The sequence below is a fragment of the Xiphias gladius genome, chromosome 24, assembly GCF_016859285.1.
Source record: "Xiphias gladius isolate SHS-SW01 ecotype Sanya breed wild chromosome 24, ASM1685928v1, whole genome shotgun sequence".
Lineage (NCBI taxonomy): Eukaryota > Metazoa > Chordata > Actinopteri > Istiophoriformes > Xiphiidae > Xiphias > Xiphias gladius.
The window spans coordinates 11381378-11401477 of NC_053423.1; the positions used below are offsets into that span (position 1 = coordinate 11381378).

Consider the following 20100-nt stretch of genomic DNA (forward strand, 5'->3'; position numbering starts at 1 on the left):
CACACCCGTTCACCTATGGTATGTGGTAGTGTGTAATATGTTTCTGCTATTTTATCATTGTATGGTTTCGTGACGATATGTGTCTGCTGTTGTCCATGTATGTATTGTATTGTGCTGAAGAGTTAATCATACTGTACTAAAAAGATATTCTACGGGCCTCGGTTGTGTGGCTAATAAACAATCTACCTAAACAATCCATCTATCCAAAGCAGCAATCACAAGAAGGGAGTTTAATAATTAGCTAATGTTGCCTTATCATGTATTAAACGTTATCAGTATCAATTTAATGCTGACCTCATTAGATTAAACTGTAGGAAGAGATGGGGAGCTATAATTCATGAGGAGTATGAGCGTCAGTTACACCTGGCTGCAGAACCTTCTAAAATAGTGTAGTCCTCTAATTACAACTTTGGTGACACAGGCTGAGAATGTGCATCTGTCTCTGCCTTTGATCCATGTACTGGCACCATGAAGACAAGCTCAGGATACGAAACCTGCTCCAATCAGATATGGTATCTCCTGATTGGAGATACCAATGACTATTCTATATCCTTTTTTACAATTTAAAAGGAAACTAGACTTACAAGCAAGTATGGTGGGGTCCAAGAACTCAATTTGGACCCTGAAAGTCACCAACCCAAGGAAATCAAGTGCGCTTGAGCAGGCTCAGAAACCCCCAGACAGTGCACATTGCCAGGATTTTATTTAAATTACTCCCATTTATGAGCCTACTGGTAATTCTATCTACTTTTTACTATTTTTGTACAAAAACAAATCAACATTAATAGATCAGTGTATTAAGCAAAGCATTTGGAACCTTTTGGAAGCAGGCAGTGGAGTTATATCAGGTGTTTTCCCTCACTGCTACAACTATGCTCCTTTATACCAACAGGAGCAAGGAAAAAGGGGAAGAGATGCAGGAAGGGAGGGTGTGAGACAGAGAGAGAGACAGAGAGGATGCCTGCAGAGAAACGGCACAACTATCAAAGAAACACAGACAGCAGCAGGGTCAAAGTGACAGACAGAGTGAGAATGTTGAATACAAAATCTCATCAATGTCTAATCTGCAAAAATTAAACAACTGCACTTCTGCAGATGTGGTTTCAAGGAAAAACCTAAAAAATACTTGGGCCAATACAGTTTATATATGAAACACTTCATACAAGTGCACACGAAAAATACGACATAATACAAATATGCAGACCCCTTTGTCATGTAAATTCCGGTCTGTCCCTCAAAAGAAATCTATTAGAAATGTGCTAACATGGGTTTGCTTTGTAGAATTCCAATAACCCCCATCTCTTCCATCCATTCCTCTGCACCCTGCCAACCTTTGGGAACACTATGAGTGGAGTGCCTCTAAGTATGCATGCCATCCGCTATAATGTATATAAAGTAACTGATGGAGAACACAGAAGTACGTACAGTATGATACATGGGATTTATATTAGTAAAAATGACATTCAATTCCCTTCGCTGTCGTGCTCTCTCCCCGGTGTCAGTAAATACACCCTCTGAAGTTGACACAGATGAATGTGTTGACGTGCGCTCTTATTCCTTCACTCTCCATATATACTCTGTTTTTTGTTACACCCCCCCGTCTCAAACTCGCTCTTTTTCTCTGAGTGACAGATTGAGTTCAATAGCAGCCTCAGCAGGAATCCCACACACAAGAGCAGCAAATCAGGGAACTCTGGCTGACACGAACCTATGTGTGTGTGGGTGTGTGTGTGTGTGCACGCGCACGTGTGTGAGAGAGCGTGTTTCAGATCCCATTTTGTGTGTATGAGTGATCGCATCATATGTCGGTTTTTGTGTATGAGTGTATTTCTTCTGGGGATGTGGAGGTGTGTGTGCTCTTGCAAATGAACGTGTCTCTCACATAAGCAGACTGAGGATTTAGAACACTGAATAGAGATTAGGCTTCTCACTGGGATTTGAGGAAGATATTGGGGTGTGTGTATGTGCATTCATGTTACAGGGACAGGAATGTACTTGAAGGAGCATTCTGCAACAGTTTCACACACTGGTACAATGACACCCGGTGACAACCGAGGAAACTACTAATTTGTCATTACAACAAACAATTATGACTAATAATTGTTCACTAGTAGCTCAGGTAAGGCAGCAACTACGAGACGTCTTCACGTATGGGGAATTAGCTCTCAGCAGAATCCACATTGCTGCTTTGATTCTTAGAGAGCTCACTAAAACAGCAGAGCCTTTTGCGCCAAATCTAACTGTGTAACCATTTGATTTAAACGTTCACTTCACGTAAGGTTCTCTGTCTGAAATATAAGTTTTGTTCAAATTAATTCAAACTAATTAAGTGTTGTTCTCTATGTTCAAACTTGAAATTTTTTGAAAAAAGTGACAGCCCTACCCACCGTCCATCCGTCCATCCGTCCATCCCAGCATAACTTGCAATCAGATTTTTTGGACACTTACGGGCTATTGGCCCCACCTCCAGAGCGAAACTGGACATATGGGGCGAGTTGTAGGAGGAGCCTAACAGCCTCTGGCCACTCCCCCTCATTGGAGCGAAACTCACAGGAGGCAGAGTCGCACTCCTCAAAGCTGAACTGGTAGTAAGAGTTTGAGTCCGAAAACACCACCCGCTGGTCCACTGGAGGAAGAGCAGACACAGATAAACCAAAACAAAATGTGACAAGAACTAGCTTCCTCTCATGTTGTGTATCAGACACGATGTTAGCTTGCCTATCCTGCATAATAATCAGTGAGTGACGGTCTATGCTACTGATAAAAAGAAAGAGATATGTATTGTACTGTTTGTAGTTAGAATAAACATACTTAATGTAAGATTGATTATTCCTTAATCACATTCATATAAATCAAGATCAGTGAAGAGCTAGAGATTTGTTGGTAATATACAGGTATGAGAAATGCTATCATATTCAACTTACCAGGTACAGTTAAAAGGCACAGGGTAAATATTGCATGCAATGGCATTTTTTTAGAATATTTTTCAGAGTTGGCCTCAGTTGAGCATTTCTCTCTAATTTGCCAAACAGACATTATTTTATCTGTGTTGCATTCTGGCATGCAAATTATTATTATTATTTTCATTATTAGTAGTAGTAGTAGAAGTAGTATGACACACAGACTATATTTTTGGAGCTAAATATATACTGTGTTAATACATTATTTAAGTGAGCATTAAGTAAACACTTCAAGTTGTTGTGTTCTGAAAACCACCGGAAAGATATGATTAATTGTTTAATGTCGATTATGTCTCCAAATTTAAGAGCCATTTTAAAAAAATACTGCTCTCACTGTGGTGAATATTTTAGTCACCTGAATTATTATGGATTGTTATTTACTGACAAAATATAGCTATTTAAAATGAACATTGCTCATTTATATTGAGCACTTCTTAGTTCTAGAGAAAGAGCAGAGACATGGTGCCCACAATAAAACCTGGATGAAGTCTTTGTATCAGTTATGGTGGATTAGCCAGACCGATGAACTGCACCTGAGCAGGACTGTTCATTCTTTAAAGAAACAGCCTTTGACTATTATACTGTCAGGATAGACAAAGTTGCTGTCTTTACAAAGATGAGTAATGTAACATGGTTTCTATATTATTTACTTTACATCTGCTCCACTGAATACAGAAACATTTATCATACTCACGAAGTGCAAGTGTGCTGATATTAAAATTAATAGCATCTCAGGAGGTTTAGTGTGTCGTAAGTGTTGTTAACATTGTCTCTGGTAAATAACGAATAAGGATGTTAACTGAGATTATTGGAGGGGGGCTTGGATACACAGTGCACTGAAGCCCAGTTTCAGTGCAATTTTACCTGGTTAATCTCATAAAGGTAATGTCAATATCTTTACTAGACAAGATCTTATTAGGTGAATGAGACAGTGAATTCGTCTCTCTGTTCAGTTGTAAATTACCTGGTGATGTGGTTCATCACTTGTCCCTTTCGAGATGTTTAGATTTTTGCTCGTGTCTTTACAAGGCGACTATGGACACCTTGTAGACAGTCCAATCCTGGGGCGTGTTAATGTGTGTGTGTTTGTGAGTGCGTGTGTGGTTGTGTTTTTACCAGACAGCAGGACTCCCAGCTCCAGCAGCACCTGCCAGACACGCACAGCAGTAGTCCGACAGCGCACATACACGCACTGTTCGCACAGCCACTGCACCAGCTCCACACCCACATAGCTACGCCTGGTAAAATACACAAACACATTTTCAGCACACAGGTCCAGCCACACAGTGTTACGATCCACAGGCACATGCACATACACACACTTCTTCCCTCAGCACAAAGGATGTCTTTTTTGGTTAATCAATATCCATTGATTATTCATTAGTTCCCTGTAAGCCTTTTCCTCTGAAACACTGAACACTTTCCGTCTGCTTCCCCCCAGGATAAACTCCTTGTGTATGTGTGTGAGTGTATATGCAATGGTGGTTAAGAGTATCTATTTATATTTGTGTCCAGATGTTCACAGGGTTTTTGCATGCATCTGTATGTACTGTACAGTGTGTGCAGTATGAAGGTGCGTGTATTCTCGGACCATCTTGTGCTCTGCTATATAATGTCTGTGTCACTTTGCCCGTCTTACTGCATAAACAACTTGAGTGGCCAATCGGGTAGGGGCTCAACAATAACTGGTGAGTCAGTGGGTATGCTTCACAGGACACATCGATTCAGCCCTGCACTCAGACAAACAAACACAGAGACAAGTGTACCGTATGATTCTGGCCAGGTGTATCTTGTCTTTAGCTGGGTATGGTCCATGAGAGAGGAAGGCATTCCTCACAGCCCGACCAGCACATGGGAAACTCTGGGAGCAAGACTGACACACACAGAAACACATCAAAATTCATTTTTAGCCTGAAAGTAAAAAAATAATAATAATAAATGAAACTAAAATGACAAAAATCTTATGTCAACATTGTTTCACACATGAATATAAGACTGCAGAGAGCTAGTGTGGCCACTTGAGACCGTCATTGACCGACTCACAAGGACAGCTCGATTTCTTTCCCCCCAAGGGATGAAACATTGACTGTGTCTACATGCTCTGTAATAATCCTGCTATTGACCTTATCATAAATAAGGCCGCATTTCAATTAAGCTGTTTACATAGGCTGCTTGTTGTTCTCCATTCATATTCCCCTTTACATGCTAAAAAAGTAGAATCCACTTCATGACTGACGAGACTAAATTAAGTGTCAATTCAACCTAAAATTCTGCCCCGTCTTTTTGACTTCATGGTCAAGTCACTATTACTTTTATAGTAAGATGGTAGTGAATGTATTAGCTAAACTGACCTATGTACTGCATGAATAAAAAGGTACCCTGTGGATTTTTTGACCACTAGTAGTGCTGTGGAGCAAAGTTTGAGTGAGTTTTCACATCACTTTTTTCGCATCTCGTGCACATGGAAAAGGATGCAATTGCAAAAGCACATGGCTGACACAATATGCATTCTTGCAGATGGTTCTGTTCTGACGCTGTTCTTGATCGACTGTTTGTATCATAATGCGCCGAGAAACACATAAATGTGCCAGTAAAAAGGCAAGCAAGAAGACTGCTAGATGAGAGAAACATAGATGTAAACAATGCGGGTCCCAGAATATTCAAAAAGAACATCAGCTTTGCGAATATTTTATGAAAAAGGAAATGCATTAAACGTTTTTAGTGTGTAAGGCTCCTTTTTTTGCAAGCAAGCATCTCCCTGCTTAGGTCCTTCATGGGCAAGTTTTTGCCAGCATCATACTGCTTTGGGTACCACATCAATGTTAGCATAGCCATGGCTATTGAGCAAAGACATGAATTAAAATTTAGTGAAAAACAACTAATAGAATATACAACAGTGCTGAGGGACAAACAATGAAGCAGACAAAGATTTTTTGGCACAGGACTGACAGCAGTGCAAAACAATGAGCAGCATCTAAGCTTCATATGTTGATTTCTTTCATATTTTAAGAACTTTTTTTTTTTTTTAGCTCCTGTTTTCAGTGATAACAGAAAACTGTATTCATGTGAGATATTTAAAGCAACATTATGCAACCATTTTACCTTAAAAGCCTTAACAGCTTCAAAATCATTTTGATGGCACATCTCTCATTCCCACTCCGCGCCCCCAAGGCCTGTTCTTGCACTATGTTACTTGGGTTGAGTGAGTACGATCTCTTGTGAGAAGTGCATAATGCTTTATGGAATACGTCTCCAACTATGGGTCTTCAGCTACCTTTAAGAAGGAGCAAGCTCAGTAGTTCTCTTTTATTTATCAACCCCTTTGATGAAAATGAAACTCATTGGTGCAGTTGCTCGTTAACTTATTATCTCTTCAATCTATAACCTGGCTCATAAATCAGTATAACTAAGTTCCAGACTGTATATGCATCATAGCTGGTCATTAAGAGAGCTAAGTTACATACATTTCTACCAGACATCAGTGAGAATTTGTAACTCGGTGCGTTATCTACAGAGTTAAGTTACATACTACCAGCCACTAGACTGTATTTCCACGGCGTATGAAGATGATGTGGATCGTTACATTGGCGGAACATAGTCACATGTTGGGTAACTCACTAACAGCCTGTTGCCGTGGCTTGAGTTGTCACCACTGCCATTCTTCCCTGTTGCTAGTCACTCAGTCAGTTTAAAGCTGGCCCCTAGCATCTACATTTTAACACACAACTGCTGTGGGTTCAGATGTTTTCAGTCAGATTAGCCGAATGCCGATTGCTGGTTTGTACCGAGATGAGGATTTTGTGTTTGTTGCCTGAGTGATTGATAAACTTTGTTTTCTGTTCATTAGCTGTAAGCTTCTAGGGATACAATACTTCCGGAGCCCCAGCAGAATTTAATGTGCCATCATCCTGTAATTACCACTTGTGGCTGCAGAGGCCGCTGTTGCCACTGCTCAAAAGTTAAATGGTGTTGCTTTAAGCCCCCGAGGCAGTTTTCAGAATGCAGTACTTAAGTATTTGCCAAACCGCAATGTAGAGATGCATGACAAATTAAGACTCTCGAGTGTGTGTGTATGTACGTTTGTGTATGTACTGGTGAAACCAACTTGGAAAATCCCCAAGGTAATATCAGTACCGGTATCACCTTGATTGAGGCTAAACAAACACACTTTCGCCTCACAGCAAAACTAAATGGATGACATCACCTGTGACTGTGTGTGTGCACATTTCCTCACCCTGTGTACTATAGGTCCAGTGCTTGGTCCAGGAATAGTGTCAGGTGATTGCTGTTGAAACAAAATACACACAAGCCGTCAGAGCAAACACACAATGAAACACACAGTAAATACACTGAACAAACAAGACTGAGATAAGAAAGACCAGTTTTACCATTCCAAAAACATTAGTCACGTTTTGTTTAAACCAACAATATTAATAACCATTGCTCACACACAGACTTTCTGGTTTTATTCAGTGATTTAATGTGCAGTGACTCCTTAATGTGTTAATGTAATAGACTTTTGCAAAAGTTAAAGAATGTGGCTACTCATTTTTGTGATGAGGAAAAAAGTGAAGAAAGTGTATGATGAATGGTTTAACAGTGGGACTTATTCACACAAGCACACATCAATATAAAACCAGTGCCATATTAAACAATAAAACGATAAAAATACATTTATCGGTTCCATGTTCAACGATACAAAGCCATTAACCTTTCACAGGAAAACTATCACACTATATATGATATGATAAATCTCTTCATGGTTACTGCCATCATGCCATCTTGTTGCAGCCTTCGCCCTGGGCGTATCCACTTCACCTATCACTGAATAAGTTCTTAATCTTTATGGATTATTATGGTGCCAGAAGAGCTAGATAACAGTGTTGACACTCTGGTGACACACTCATCATAAAAGAGATTCAAAATGATAGTAAGTCTGAGATCAAGTAAAACGGAAATGGCACTACATGCAGTAATCTGTTTTAGTATTTCACTGCGGTGTAATACGATGTGATGTAATTTAGTAACACCGTTGTTGCACTGATGCTGAATTAAAAGCTTCTTTCAAAGATAGAGATAATAGATCTTAAAATCTGAGTCCTTGCTGTTTATCAAAGGGTACTTGTAAATAGAAAAAAATTAAAAAAGCTTTAGAAGCTTTTAAAACATTTATTGGTCTTGTATAATTTCTACTGTTAATATATGGCCAGTATTCACTATTCCAATATTAATTTTGTATAGATATTTAATTACAGTGATTAAGAAAAGGCTTAATCTGTTACTGTCGAACCCACACAGTGAAACTTTACAGTGCCTATAAAGGTATTCACATGCTTGGAACGTTTTCATGTTTTATTGTTTTACAGCACTAAATCACTTTGATTTGGAGGGGCATTTTCACACTGATAATAGAAAGAAACTCTTTGATGTTAAATTTAAAAACCTCTACAAATGCATCTAAATTAAATATGAATATAAAGCACAAATTGACTGTTTGCATCAATATTTACCCCTTTTACACTGCGTCACCTAAATGGTGCAGCCAAGTGTTCCAAGATCATCTGTGTGTAATCAAGCTGTGACAAGGGATTTTAGGTTAAAGAAAGGGTGAATACAGTCTGTAGATTTTATAAGCACTATTTTGAATATGTTCTCAATCTCAACAATACAGCATCATTGTCAGTGGATATGGGTGAGGCAACTATCAGATACTGCTATCTGCTTTGAAAACACCAAAGTAGTGCACCCCTGATAAAAATACAAACTGTAGAATCGTATTAGGATGATGAACACGTCGCCAAGGTTCATTAAAAGCCGACAGCTGAGAACCTCCTGCAATAGGAGTGCAACTGGCCTGTGAGCTCAGTCAGTGAAGCAGGATCACTGACAGAGTTGTGGGCTTGATTCTCTCTGGAAACCTTCACAGAAAGCAATCCCTGCTGCCCTTCGTCTCTCACTGGCTGACGATTATAAAACCACCAGATGATGACGAATAGGGAGATACAGCGAGATCAAATGATGGGATCAATGAAAAGCACCTGAGCTACTGTGGAAAATGGCTGTAGATGAAAAATTATAAATGAGTTAGCGTGCAAGAGGAGAAAAGAGAGAGAGGTTGAACAATTCACAACAGTCTATGAATGTATGAAAGGGGATATGAGCATGACAGATGGAGAGGGAAAGATATGAGGCTGTGAGAGACATCATTTTAATTGTAATTGGGAAAGAGAGAAAGAGTGAGCAAGACAAAGACAGAGAAGGAGAGAAATGCTCAGCTGTGGCTTTGAGTTGTAAAAAAATGAAATAGAGGGATGATTAGAGAGATATAGAGCAGTGTGTGTGATCCTCATTAGGGCGATGATACTGTCTGGGATGTCACACACACACACACACGCAAGAGCGCTTACGCAAGAGCACACACGCCTTATTCAAAACGAGGGACTATCACAAATCACCTACTCTCCATTAAAGGAACAGCTCAACATTTTGGGAAATACGCTTCTTTGATTTCTGACTGAGAGTTAGAGGACATGATCAATACCACTCTCGTGTCCGTCCTTTAAAATTAAAGCTACAGTCAGCAGCTTAGCTTAGCACAAAGACTGGAAACAACAGGAAACAGCCACCTGGCTCAGTCCAAAGGGAACAGTACTTCTAAAGCTTACTGATTACCAGGTTATATCTTTGATTTGTTTGATCCACAAAAAATACAAAGTGTATAAACAACAATTTGTGGTTTTACGGGTGGCTGTGTACAGCACTATTCATTGGGTGGGCACACTCTTTATACTAAGATAAGCTAACTGCTGCTAACTCTAGCTTCATATTATCAGTCAGATATTAGAGTTTTATCAATTTTACTCCAGGCAAGAAAACAAATAAGTGTATTTCCTAAATAAACTATCCCTTTAAGACTACACTTAAGAGGGTCAGCAAACAACAAAAGTGTACATCAGAGGAGGTGATTGGAGGTGACAGAATTTCCAAAAGCACAGTTTTTCCCCCATTCACAATCAAACAATTTCTGTGAAAAAAAACCCACTCAGTGTATATGTACTTGTAGACATCAGCAATAACAAGACTTTTTTTCTGTGTTTGTGTGTGAAGACATGCAGTGTTTGGACTGGGAGCTAAGTAGAGCACACCAGCCAGCCAAGCACACAGACTAAATAAATTGTTTCCGACTCTCGCTATCTCTGTCTCACTCTTTTGTCTTGGTCACTGCATCTTATCTCTCCATCTCTTTTTTGTCTCCCTGTCTGATGAACACAGATCCCTCGAGGGCTCTTTGTTTCTACACCATCATCTCTTCTCACAAACACAGTCCAGACACACTAGCACTAGAGGTGTTTCATTCATACTGTATCACACGACAAGAGAGATGTCTGCTAGCCATGTTCCTGTGAGTCTCTTTGTCTGTGTCTCAGTTTCTCACAAACACTCACTCCATCCTTCCATCCATCCATCCTCCATTCTCCATCACAGCGTATACAGCCCGTTGCTTTCAGTACACCGGAGGCCGAATGACAGTGATAGAGAAGAAGAACAAGAAGAGCAGATGAGGAGTGAGAGCTATTAAGACAGAACACATGCTGACACGCTTATCTGTGTGATGACTTCGAAGTGTGTATACAGAGAGAGAGAGAGAGAGACCAGGAGAGAGCGAGGTCATTATTGGCAAGAAATGGATTACTCTTTATTACTCTCACATTAGATTGCTGTGCACAGAGAAGAGCTGTAGCACGGTATGCTTGGCAAGCCCCCTCACTCACACACACACACACACACACACACACACACACACACACACACACACACACACACACACACACACACAAAGCTCCTGTCTACTCCTCGACAGATCCGTCATACAAGGAAGTCAAAATGGAGACATCAAAGCAGCTACAGCTCATTGGACACAAGCACAAACAGACAGACAGACAGACACACACACAGTAAAGCTGTTAAGAAACCCACCTGCCGGCCCACACCTATCTGCCAGCCCACATGACCTTTGGCTTACCAACATTTACCAACAATCAGTGTCTATATTTAATGATACCACACTAATTCCAGGGGTTATCTAGTTATCCTGCTTGTTTCGCTGGATATCTTAGTCTTCTATAGTAGTAAACTGAATATTCTGGAATTCAGACTGACTGAATGAATATTTTCTTTTATTTAAGTAAAGTATATTCCTAGTTGAAACTTGAAATGCATATTGAAATTGTTAATAAAGTTCGGCTAATGCTGGCATGCTTCTTACTGAGCTAATCCTCTCAATCAAATGCAATGGTTGTAGTCACAGAATGTGTAAATTTATATGGTGAGTGAGTGCGAATATGTTTGAAACTCTTTCCACCCCTCACTTGCCCTTTCATCTTTTTTATCGTAATGTATAATGCAGTTATGGATATTGCTGGCAGACATAAAAACACATCACAAGCCACTGTTTTGCTCTATGTATAATGCAGAAATTAGATCATCTTCTGAGGAATACCATCAACTTTCCTCTCAGACCGTAACTGTGGTCTGATAGCTTACATTATGATTGTAATAATCTAATTTTACCGCCTAAAAGATATGTTTTGAGCAACAAGCTGGACATTTATATACAGAGTTTTTGGGTCAACGTATTGTGTAGACGTATTGTATGGATGTGTAAATCTAAGCTTGAGTTCAATTTTAATCCGCAAGAAGGACTGACGTCACACAAACTTTGAAAATAAAAAATCTGATATCATCAGGGGGTGGCAATGTAATTTCCGGTGTGAAGTCTGCTATAAATTCATTAGACGAAGAAAGAAAGATGAAGAGGCTGCAACCCCAAACAAAATAGTATGATTAAACTGAGAGTGCACCATGATTCAACCATGTCTTAAGATTCTTTCAGGAAAATATACTATTGCATATTTCTACCCCCTCTACCTTTAACATGCATAATTTCCTTTAGTGACATTAAGAATGCAAACAGAAAACAACAAAACATATGCACATACAGCACATATTTTAATGTTCTACTGGTCTGTTTTTATTGATTGGATAAAAGGAGCCCTTCAGGAAACACAATGTAATTGTAATAGTCTACCTGTGAAAATCACAAAATAGGTCTATTCGCTTAAACCGCTGCAACTATTATTACAATAAATTTTATATTAAGACATCACTGTCAGGTTATCTGTTTTCTTATTACTGCTGGGAGCATTATCTTTCATGTCTCAAGCTGCCATACACACTGATTCTTCCTCTGTTTTGGTGTCAGCAACCAAAACCTTTTAGTAAAACCAGGTGCAGAAAATTGACTCAGGGCTTGAGGGTATTGGTGGGTAACAATGGAAAAAAATGGTCAGCTCGATCTGTTAGCTAGCAGTGCTGCAGTGGCAGCTTGAGCCTCTCACTGGCTCTGTTAACGTCTCCTCACCAGTGGGCTCACACTGATGTTTTACCCTGACAACATACCATAAAAAAGGTGGAGTAACTCATAATGTCCTCTGCACAAATGTATAGACCAATAAGTGGCTCTTAAATCTAACGCGTGACTGAGCTGTAGTCTTCTCTCTAGAGGAGGACGGAAGAAAACCTTCCTGGCATTTGTGGTTGTAAACTCTCCACATGGTGGCTACTCTACAGAGCACCCTTGCTGTTTTAAAAGTTGAGGAGTAAGAAAAGTGTTGCTTGTGGCAAATCTCTCTGCTCACGTCATATTGCCGCCAATAAATAACAAATAACTGACTACCAGAGCAAGTCACAACAGAGAATAATGTGAGGCTGCTGCAGACTGGAACCAAAGGCAGTAGACGGTTCTGTGCGATACAACAGTTTCATGTACGTAGAAGTGTCCACCTTTGGAAGAGTGCTTACAGATGCTGCTTCATTCCAGTGATCACTGCGCTGAAGAAGTCACTATTTGGTAATTAGCGTTCCCAATTTTAAGGGCTATTGTAGTGCAGTGCCAAAACAATCTCTGGTAGTTCCTCGTTGACATCATTTTGGAAAATTGTCTGTGCAAAAATGTGTGAGTGTATGTGTGTGTGTGTGTGTGTGTGTGTGTGTGTGTGTGTGTGTGTGTGTGTGTGTGTGTGTGTGAGAGTGTGTGTGTGTGTGTGAGAGAGTGTGTGTGCCAGGTGAAGCATAGCCGATGGCCAGTGTCTAGTAGAGAAAACCAGCCTGCACAGAATAGCCATGCCTTTACACCACTTACCTACGCCTCATCACACTTACTCACACATAAACACACGCACTAAGTTAGATGAAGTAAGGAGAAGGAAAACTTGACATTCTTCATCTACTCAGTATCCCCTTCTTTGCTTCGCTTAGCTCAATCACAGGCAATGAACAAAAAAAAAGAAGAAACAACGCATGATACAGTGAAAAAAAAAAAAGGCCCACAGACTGCTTTTTAAAATGTGATCCAGCTACTGAGTTGATCGGTGAAGCAACATCACTTAGACACGTGTAATACTTGCTAGAAACGTAATCCAATCATTTATCATTCTCTATAGTTTCACTAGAAACATTCTTGTGTGGACTGCCCTATTGGCATAGTTTCTTTTGATATTAATAGTAGGATTTAGTATGACTGATTTAATTACAGTAATCAGACAGCTGACGTGAATACAAAGTGACATCAATCTGTGGGTCATTAAACATCGCTTAAAATAATACGATGTAACACGACATTAACTGCTCTTCTCCTTGGTCCAAAGTGGCTTTAGACTACAAATGCTGCATATTTTTAGCACATTTGGCAGCGGTGGGACTGAGAGTCCTGGCACTCTGTCTGCAATTCCCACAGAGGGAATCCGGGACACGTTCTCTCCTGGCCCCCACCGCTGATGAAGATGAGTGGTGCTGACACTCTGAGCAGCGATTTGGCTTGTCAGGTGCGTTTGTTCCACATCAGGGCACGGCGAGTCACACACATTTGCTGCTTAGTTGACCAATCATCACAAAAAGAGTACCCACGAGATAGATTTCTACAAATTTGCCCCATTTGGAGTGGGAATCCTGCACTATTACAACTAAGAGATATTCTTATTTATTACAAAATAGAGCTGTTATAATTAGTCAATGATCAGAAAATAAAATAGCGACAACTCTGCTACTCGATTTATCGTTGCAGTAGTTTATCAAGCAAAATCGTCAGTTCTCATACATGACAAATTGCTGCTTTTTCTTTGTTTGATATCATTTTAAATGGCAAATATTTGAGCCTTTGACTATCGGTCAGACAAAACAAGACAGCTGAGGAGATCACATTGGGCTCTGGGAACTTGTGATGCACATTTTTCCACAATTTTTTGATCTATTCATTGAAAAGTGAAGGACAAATAAAGAAAATAGTTGTGGATATATATTGTGTGTATTTCTAAGTGCATGTGAATAGGTGTGTGTGTGTAGCCTATGTGTTTGGGGGTGGTGGTAGTGTTGCCTTGACTACAGGAGTGTGAAGGTATGGTGTCCAACAGCAGTTCTGGTTATTATGGATGTAACACACACACACACACACACACACACACACACACACACACACACACACACACACACACACACACACACAGCCTCTGCGACAGTAATGCTTAAACCATAATGAAAACACCTGAGTCGTGACGGTGTTACGAAACAGCCTCAGAGCACAGAGGGGTGTCGGGAAAATTGATGGTGGAAAAAATAAAACCGTCGCTAACGTTCATCAAACATCAAACAAGGAAGGACGGACAGTCAGTCAGCGGTCGTTTTGAAATACTCACGCTCTTCTTCCGCAGGTGCAGACCGTGCTTGAGTAGTCCCGGCAGATCCCGGATTTTGTGTTTGAGCTGAGCCTGGTCCCGTGCGCTCCGGTTCCACCGCAAGCCCGCGAGCAAGCCGTCCTCTGCGGGCTCGGAGTCCTCCATGGTTCTCCTCCTTCTCCCGTCTGTCCTCGCGCTGCAACCTGTCTCCGCTCCCGGTGTCTACTGTGTCCTCACAAGGCGCACCGCCGCCCGCGCCCGTTCGCCATTTCCCCCCGCCTCGCGCTCACACTCGGCGAGCTGCATCTGCAACCAAACCGCGCGCAGTCTTGACGACCCACTGAATGTATACTGCAGCACGCGACGCTGCTGCTCCACCCAATGGCTCGCGCGACCTACTCCTAAGTACTACCAGGTTGATGTGTGTGTGTGTGTGTGTGTGTCTGTGTGTCTGTGGGTCACAGGTGCAAATAAACATTGCATCACTTCCACCTTTCATTCTTTGACCAGTCTGAAAAAGAATGCGCGAGGTACATTTAAAAAACATCCAATTACCTGTGGTGTACTGGTAGAGGAGACACGACAGTAGCAGGTTACGGTTTTTTTTATATCACAAGTTGTAAATTTCATGCAATGATAAGGATAATGGTCTTTGGGGGAAGGGAGAAAAGAGACAAGCAGAAGGCACTCGGTAGGGCTACGTCACCACGTTACCTGGCTCAAATTTCCATAGGTAAACAAAGAGCAGCCCCTGTGTGTGTGTGTGTGTGTGTGTGTGTGTGTGTGTGTGTGTGTGTGTGTGTGTGTGCGCGTGTGTGTGTGTGGTACACTCAGAAGGCCATTTTTCAAGTTGCAAGCTGCATTTCGTCCCGACAGTGTGAGAATGCTGTGGAGCCTGGAGCTTTGCATTCCAGTCTAACCTGAGGGCAGGTGAGATGAAACATGAGAGGGTCTCCACCCTGCACGGGTGTGGGTTGTTGAAGATGAGACACTGTGTCTCTCATGTGGTTCCCCACTCTGCGGATTTTCATAATCCTAATAGTCCTTTTAAAATCTTCCTCTTCCTTGTGTATGTTTGCATAACATGCTGGTGATTGTGTGGATCCGAAGTAGCCCCAGTGTGTTCCTTTTCATGAGTCCAACAATAAATTGGCCCGCCAATATGAGCTTCTCACAGATGTATCACTACTATATACAGTATTTGTTGGCCAATGAGTTTAGAAACACTGGTGCCATTACATAGTTTGTCCACCAGAGAGCACGGACAATTTAATTTTTCCACTATAAAATGTCCAGCTCAGTACAAATCGTATTCACAATTCTGCAGTAAAACAAGGGCGTCAGTTGTTGCGGTATTTAGATCACTGGACCTTCAGGTGTTGCTGTACCAAACAACACCAGCTTAGCTACAACGCCAGAAGCAGTAGATCACACTGGTCAGTGAGTCAAACACTGTTTTTGTAACATACCTGGTACCTGCCTCTGCAATTCTGATATTTCACCAAGAAAATATCTTTTCTGTGTTGTTTTTGTACAGTTCTGATCATTCAGAAACACAATCATTAGCTTTTTATCCATCTTTCACTCAAGCAGTGGTCAACTTCGACTGGCTGCACCCACAACAGTCAGCGCAGTCCGGGAAAAAGTTCAAGAAATATGAACTTTGGGTACACGCCCACTCCACCCTGTGCCGGGAGGAGGTGCGTGAAAAAGCTGTTTTTCCACCATAATCTGAATACACCATTAGTACACCAATTCTTTGCTTATTAGTAACGTTTGTTTATATGATGTATTTATGATAAATATTGCATGAAAGTCAGCGAATAGATTGATAACAGATTTTTTTTTTAACTTGCAAGTATCAATATCGGTATCGGCCTCAAAAATACAGTGTCAGCCAGACCCTAGTATTAACATAATATTTCAAATTGAGGTCAGTGGAATGTAAATGTAAAAAACATTATGATCGACGAATCACAGAGCTAAGCTTTTTTTTTTTTCCTGAAAAACACTGTTGTTCTAAAGGTATTTTCAGAATTCTCCCAATTTTAACTTTCTTTCGTGATCCAAACGCAGATGGTAGCTGGAAATGACACGTCCAAGTTTTATTATCAGTTTGAGATAATAAAACTAAGAAGATAATGAGTTAAAATTTTTCTTGTGTCACACAAAACGAGTAAGGTGATATGTTTTTTCCAGCTACTTGGATAGGAAATACTCACAACTTGGGAAACAGGTTCAAAATTCTTTTTGCCGTGCAGCAGACAGAATATTTTCTGTGATTCAGATGTCTTAATGAATGAGACGCATAAACTATGCAGAGTTGCTATACGCAGACTATGCATCTGCACAGGGTCCCGTGACCATCAAAGGGCCCCATTGCACCAAAGTATTTTTTTTCTTCTCCTTGAATATAAATTGACTTTGGTAACCAAGTGTCCTCGTGTGTTCAAGCTCATAATGGCTACAATAAAATGTATGTACATATAAAAAAAGCAGTTTTATTCAGAGAGCCCTTTGCCTTACAAGCAAACTGATTTTAAAGAGATTGTCAGATTCTGACATATTAACGTACTGAATATGATAGCTGAGTCAGTCAGTTCTTCGAGTGTGACAGTCTGAAAGATATTTTATGCACTGTCATGCCTTCCAAAAGGACTTATCCTTTGTGAAACGAAAAACGAAAACAAAGCCGAGGAACAAGGATGTTTGCATAGCAGAGATAAGACATATTAATCTCACTTAAAACCTTTTTTGGAGAGCGTACAGTTACCTGAACCACTGGCTAGCTAACGTTAGCTAGGTAATTTTACAACATGTAATATGAGCCAACCTAGTTAGAAAATTACAATAGTCAGGTACTGACATCTCCACACTACTTACTTTTGCCAGTTTCAGATATACACAGCATTTTTGATATCTAGAGTGAGTATTCTGGATATCTGCAATAGAATTCTTTTTGGGAAAAAACTCCCATATCTACAAGCCAATTGTCACTAGTCATAACTGAAGTGAGACATGTTGGCATTTATTATTATCTTTTTGGCTATCTTTCAACAGATATCCGCAATATATTTGTGGATATCTGCTTATATTTTTGTGACTAGTCACGATTCTCCCAGTTTGTAGTCATTAATGTAATTTTACTAGTTAATAGTTCTTTTAAATAAACCATTTTTAAAACGTTTGGGATTTAAACAGTACAGTTTACAATATGAAAAATGATTATGATCAAATATGTTCATTCACTCAGAAACTTTGTCTTTGGGATGCAAGTTACACAGGATTCTCTGATTGGTGTACCTCTAAAATATTGCTGATTGCTAGGAAAACACCGAAATATCTGAGCTGCTCATCCCTGTCGGGAAAGTTTGCACCTGCACATTGGTACAGTAGTGCACTTTTCTCTACTATCCCTAGGTAACCTTGAAGAGTAGCAGATTCACTTCCTCTGCAGTTCAAAAAGATCTTTCTCTTTTTCACCACTCTGTGCACAGTTATGATTACATGTACCATTTCTATGTAACTATAAGTAATATGCTTTATTGGACACATATCAGACCAAGTATTGATTACATGACCATCACAGTTTCCTTCAACAACATACTGATGTACTGACGTTGATAGCTGAGTCGGTCAGTCCGTCAAGTGTGACAGTCTGAAAGATATTTTATGCACTGTCGTGGCTTCCAAAAGGTCTTATCCTTTGTGAAATGAAAACTCAAAACAAAAGAAAGCCGAGAAAGAAGACGTTTTGCAGAGCAAAACAGGTAAGACATATTAAGACATATTAATTTCACTTTGAAGCTTTTTATGGAGAGCGTACAGTTACCTGAACCACTGGCTAGCTAACGTTAGCTAGGTAGTTTTACCACGTGTAATACAAGCCAACCTAGCTAGCTAGCTAACCCTAACACACATTTCATTTTCAGAGCTGGCTAGGCTAGCTAACGTGACCCGAGGTATCATGGTGTTATCGAACCTCATCTGTCTACATCTGGAAACTAGCCTTATGGTCATAATTACAATATTCAGGTACTGACGCCTCCACACACCATGACGGGATAACGGTAGGAAAAGGTCCATTCAAAAATTTGGCTATTTGTTAACGCATTCTGGAGACCGGGAGAGAAGGGAAAAAATTTGACCCGGAGAGAGAGAAAAATAAGCGCACTGAGTTCCAGCGCTCCAGTGCAGCATACTGCTTTTGCTGTGAATTATTTTCCAAAAAGGATTTTAGATTAATGACAGATGGACTTTGTAACTGGATGAATCTCAGCACACTGAGTTCCAGGGCTCCGGGGCAGAGGGGAGAAAAATAAGCCAACATATGACAAGCTGTTTTAACTCGTAAAAGCTGGACTAACTCATTGAGCAACAGAAGAAAGGTCTTGAAAAATCAAAACGAAATTGAGTCCCCGAACTTCAATATTCAGAATCTTCAGAGCTATATTGAGCCAATTACTGTTTCCTTGCTCCAGGAAAAAGTTAACCAGTGGGCCTAAGACCTCAAACTGCAAACTCCAGAGGGACTGTGAGGCTGCTGCCTCCCAGCAGCAGAAGGAAGCAGAAGAGCTGGACCATCTGACTCATGAAAACCGACAACTGGCTTCTTGGAAGAAGAGGCTGCAAGGTGATCTTGAGGCTGCCCTAAATGATATAGAGCTTGCTCAAAAGTAGCTTCAGGAAGAGAGAGAAGCTTGCAGCAGACTTGAGAAGGCAGTTAATAAGAAGAAGGCTTGGTTCTTGACACGCATATAAAAAGATACAGATGCAAGAAAAAAAGCTCTCTGAAATTGACTCTGCCTTTAGAAAAGATACTGACTGCTGAAAAAATGTCGAGGTCTTCCCTCAAAAATGTGAGAAAGTGCTTTGAACAGACAGTTTTACATTAACAGACTGCAGACAATTCCTCTAACCATCCTCAGTAACCAGCTCAGAGAAGCCCCTGCATACTCAGAGCATATGATGTATGACAAGCAGACACTAAGGATGGAAAATTCAGATATTAGGGCTAAATTCAAGGCTACGCAGACACACTATGACAGAATAATATTTAAACACTGCTAACTCTCTAACAGCCACGAAGAAATGCAAGAATTGAGGATTCATTAAAACAGGAAAAGACACAGAGTTCTGACTTTCACCAGAGAGCTGATCAGACTGCCTCTGCTTTCGAAAAATAAATGACAACATGTGAGAAACACTGTGCCGCACTCACGGAAGCTTTGACCAAGCAGAGAGAAATACTGGAGGAACGTCAGAAACTGGCTGTGACCCCCCAGATTGCTCAGGACAGCTTCCCAGACTTCAGGAACAACAGCTGGCAGAGTAAAACTTTCAGTTCAGACACATCAGTGACATGGAGCTCAGGCTCAGAAAGCAGAAACTTGCTTTAGATGAGACAACTT

The 20100-nt window shown here is 40.5% G+C and overlaps 1 protein-coding gene across 3 annotated transcripts in view; it reads right to left on the minus strand.

The window, feature by feature from the left end:
• rapgef5a (Rap guanine nucleotide exchange factor (GEF) 5a) overlaps nucleotides 1-15360 on the minus strand; it is a 49305-nt gene extending 33945 nt beyond the window's left edge. For 2 of the 3 annotated variants that reach the window (XM_040122222.1, XM_040122221.1), the window contains exons 1-5: nucleotides 14711-15123; nucleotides 7195-7245; nucleotides 4727-4833; nucleotides 4077-4198; nucleotides 2449-2626 (exon numbers count right to left, since the gene is read on the minus strand). In XM_040122222.1, the coding sequence (XP_039978156.1) occupies nucleotides 2449-2626; nucleotides 4077-4198; nucleotides 4727-4833; nucleotides 7195-7245; nucleotides 14711-14854 (602 nt within the window). In that variant the 5' untranslated portion in view covers nucleotides 14855-15123. Of the gene's footprint in view, nucleotides 1-2448; nucleotides 2627-4076; nucleotides 4199-4726; nucleotides 4834-7194; nucleotides 7246-14710; nucleotides 15124-15244 lie in introns of those variants that run through there. The other variant, XM_040122220.1, reaches the window with a different exon arrangement.
• Nucleotides 15361-20100: the final 4740 nt, after the last annotated feature.